This window comes from Kryptolebias marmoratus, linkage group LG3 (genome assembly GCF_001649575.2).
Source record: "Kryptolebias marmoratus isolate JLee-2015 linkage group LG3, ASM164957v2, whole genome shotgun sequence".
Lineage (NCBI taxonomy): Eukaryota > Metazoa > Chordata > Actinopteri > Cyprinodontiformes > Rivulidae > Kryptolebias > Kryptolebias marmoratus.
Window position 1 is genome coordinate 26,768,356 of NC_051432.1, and position 3,500 is coordinate 26,771,855.

General features: G+C 36.9%; 1 protein-coding gene across 1 annotated transcript in view; it reads right to left on the bottom strand.

Moving 5' to 3' along the window:
- The window catches only part of LOC108229338 (von Willebrand factor A domain-containing protein 7), a 31,307-nt gene that overhangs the window by 10,219 nt on the left and 17,588 nt on the right, over nt 1-3,500 (bottom strand). The window contains exons 2-4 of the mRNA XM_037974831.1: nt 466-655; nt 181-317; nt 7-82 (exon numbers count right to left, since the gene is read on the bottom strand). Coding sequence (XP_037830759.1) covers nt 7-82; nt 181-317; nt 466-655 — 403 coding nt within the window. The remainder of the gene's footprint in view (nt 1-6; nt 83-180; nt 318-465; nt 656-3,500) is intronic.

Here is a 3,500-nt window from a genome sequence, read left to right on the forward strand (position 1 = left end):
ATTAGCCTTAATCGCCAACATGCCCTCCAGGATTAGGCCGCGTCCCTCTAAGAAGGTTTCAGAGTGGAAGTGATGTGGAGCGCTGAGGAATGTGAATCTCATGTAAACATTTAGCCAATAAAACCCAGTGCTTTCAAGGATAAACATATTTTTTATTGTTCTTCTTCTATTGTTCTTTACCTGCTGTCAAAGTCGTGGTCTACCAGCCCATTTTGGACAGTGATGTCTCGTATAGCTGAGCGAAATTTTGCACTGGACACATCTCCTTTTGCTGTGGGGCCTAAACAGGCCTGAACAAGCTCATCCTGAGAGGGACCCTGGAGATCAAAATAAGAGTTGAAAACGTTAGAAGTAAAAAGGTGACGTGAAACTTGACTTTAAACCTCCTAAAATGAAGCTTGGTTGTATTTATATTTTAAGTGGGATTTTTTATTTTTAAATACAATGCTTTATTTTCCATCTTACCGTGGGACTGAAAACATCACCAGTTTTTTCAATCACCGTCCGGCACGTCTCTGTAACTATCTGCAGAAGAGCCATTTTTGTAATGCTGTCATGGGTGGATGCCCCTCTCCCGTACGGGTCAAAGGCCATGTTGGGGCCTGGTAGAGCAAAAACCAGCAGTGCTACACCCAGCAATGAAGCCATGATAACACTGCAGAGGAATAAAAAAAATCATTTATATTATTTATTATAGCACAGATTACTGAGTAATATTTTGGTTAAGTTTGTTGAAATCATGTTTCCTCATGTTGGTTCCAGAAGACACAATAAAGAAGGCATCCGAATCAGAGCATTTTAATCATCAGCTATTTGTTTTTGACAAACTGAGTAAAAATTAAAATGTTCCAGAGGAGTTATGAAGATGATTGGAAGTACTTCAGGATGATGTCAAAGAAATGTTTGGTAAAAAAGAAAAAACAAACAATATACACATATCAGTTTGCAGATTTAAATGGAATTTAAGATGGCAAAGTAAAAAAATAAAGACAAAGTTAAGTGTTTGCTGAGCACTGGCACTAGCAATTAAAAACATGTACAAGTTATGATTGGAAAAAACAAGTTTGCATGGTCTTTATAGAGTGAAATCCATATTTGGGTCCATGCTATGCTAGTTTCAGCCACCAGGGTGCAGCAGAGTACAGATTACATTAAAATATGAAGTGAGAAAGGATTATGCTTTTCAAGTTCACTATTCAAATCTGACTGCCTCTCTGAGTGATTGGATTTTGTCATATCTGATATCTTGACCGTCTCATCAGCACCATTGTTGTATTTGTGTGGCTCTTTCACACTCACACACACACACACACACACACAGACTTTGGAATAATGTATGCCACGGCCGCATGGGATTATCGCAAAGGTAGTTTTTTTCTGAAGGGAGAATCACGAAATGAAGATCTAGAGACAAGCCAGGATTAAATCTCAAGTCGAGTTGAAAAACAGTTCAACATTCGTGTCAACCGATATCTTCCAACAAAAGAAACACCTTTAAAAAAGAGGATAGAGAACCATTTGATTCTCAGGCCTCTAGAACCTTTGGAAAGGCACGTACCCATTTGTCCTATTTTTGTCATACGTCCTGATATTTCGTGAAAACACGTATGTGGGTGTGTGTGTGTGTGTGGGAGGGGGTCCATTAAAAAGACTAAATGTTCAGCTGCTGTATTTATAGCTGACACTGAAAAGAACATCAGAGATGAGGTGCATGTCAGTAATTATCTTAGTCATGATAAACTGTTTATATACAGTCAACAAATGAGGGGTAAACTTCAATACAAAGAAGAGAACCATAAATAGAAATGTTTCTTTTTTTTACAATTAGTATTATTAAATGAAAACAGCACAGCCACTACTTTACTTCTTGAAGCTTGAGGAGGCCGTTCCAAGACAAGAACACTGAAAGATAGACACAAACAAGCAAACATGGATTTAATCATCCTGAAGCCCTCGTGACTAAAGAGAGGAAGTAAGAAGAGGGTTAAAAAAACACATACATGTGGAAATGTTAAGATAAAATAACCAGAAATACAATATGGATAAAAAAAAAGCCTGCAGCTACACTCTAAAAGATAAATAGACACACATAAATAAGCATGTGTATAAAAAACACAAAACCAGAGTTACAGAAGAGGACAATGAAAAACAAAAAACACGTAAAACATAAGACACTGGGCGACTCAGCCCAGTGGGTGGGGAGGTCGTTCATTGATCGGAGGGTTGGGAGGTTGATCCCCAGCTCCTTCAGCATGCTGAAGTGTCATTGAGCAAGACACCGATAAAATGGACAGAAATGACCGCAAAAAGCCTACAGGTGGATCTACAATGTCATAGAAGATAGAACTAATGGCAAACAACTAATGGAAACAAACATAAACACACAGAAAGATCACAAGAAAGCAGACTCAAAGTAAAGGCCCAGCATTCACTAAAGGATTGCATATATTCAGGTCAGAGTTTTAAACTAAGATCACTTTATGATGAAAGACAACAGATTTGTCGCTGTTTTGGTCAAAGAGTGAATATAACATTATGAAAAATCATATTTGTGAGATTTCACACAATCTGATTGTACTTTGAGTATGTGTTGGACTCTCAGCTACAACCACATCAAATTTTAGCTTCATTTCCGTAAAATAAAATGACTATTTTAGCTATTTTTGTGTTTGCTAAAGTCAATTAGCTGTGGCGACCATCCTAAATTGGGTTGTCTCCAAAAGTTAATCTCCTTTCGCTTTTTGGCAGAGGACAATAAATATTGAGCAAGCATAAGAGTTATGTGCTACATAAATGCTTATGAATTAATACAAACTGATAAGCTTTTCATCAAGCAAGTCCCTATTTTTTGTCTTATAATAGCTAAAACAGAAGTACATATTTAATCAATCTGAAGCCCTTATTTATCATTTTTGGATAAAAAAATACTTAAAGCGTTTCCTAGTCATCATTGAGCTGGTTATTATTTTGTTTAAACCAAAATTATGAAGAACAAAACGTAACGTTTGCCATTTGTAGGCAGGAATCGAAGTCATTCCTTCGAAGGACAGCTTTTATCAACAACCATCTAATTTCTACAGCATTCAATTAAAACCAGCACTTTAATATGAAACCAGTGGTGACCATTAAAACCATGGATTCCACACGACTAAATAAAGTCATAGATTATGAGTTTTTAAAGTTGACCTTTTCAACTTTAAGGTGAAAAGTCAAGCATCTTGTGTAGCTTGAAGCTGCAATAGTTACATAAAGATGAAAACTTCTGTGACTCGTGTAGTTCCTCAAATGATTCATGTTACCCAAAAAGTTCATTTTTTACACGGAAGATTTCACAAACAGTTCGCATCTTATCAAGCTTGTATTTTGCAACATTATTCCAGTTGACTTTTTTTTTCTTTTGTGAAAAAGTGAACCTAACAAAAAAGGATTTTTAAACTCAGAAAAATCACAACAGCAAATTACCATTAGCCCCCCCACCCCCCACCCCCCACACCCCCCCC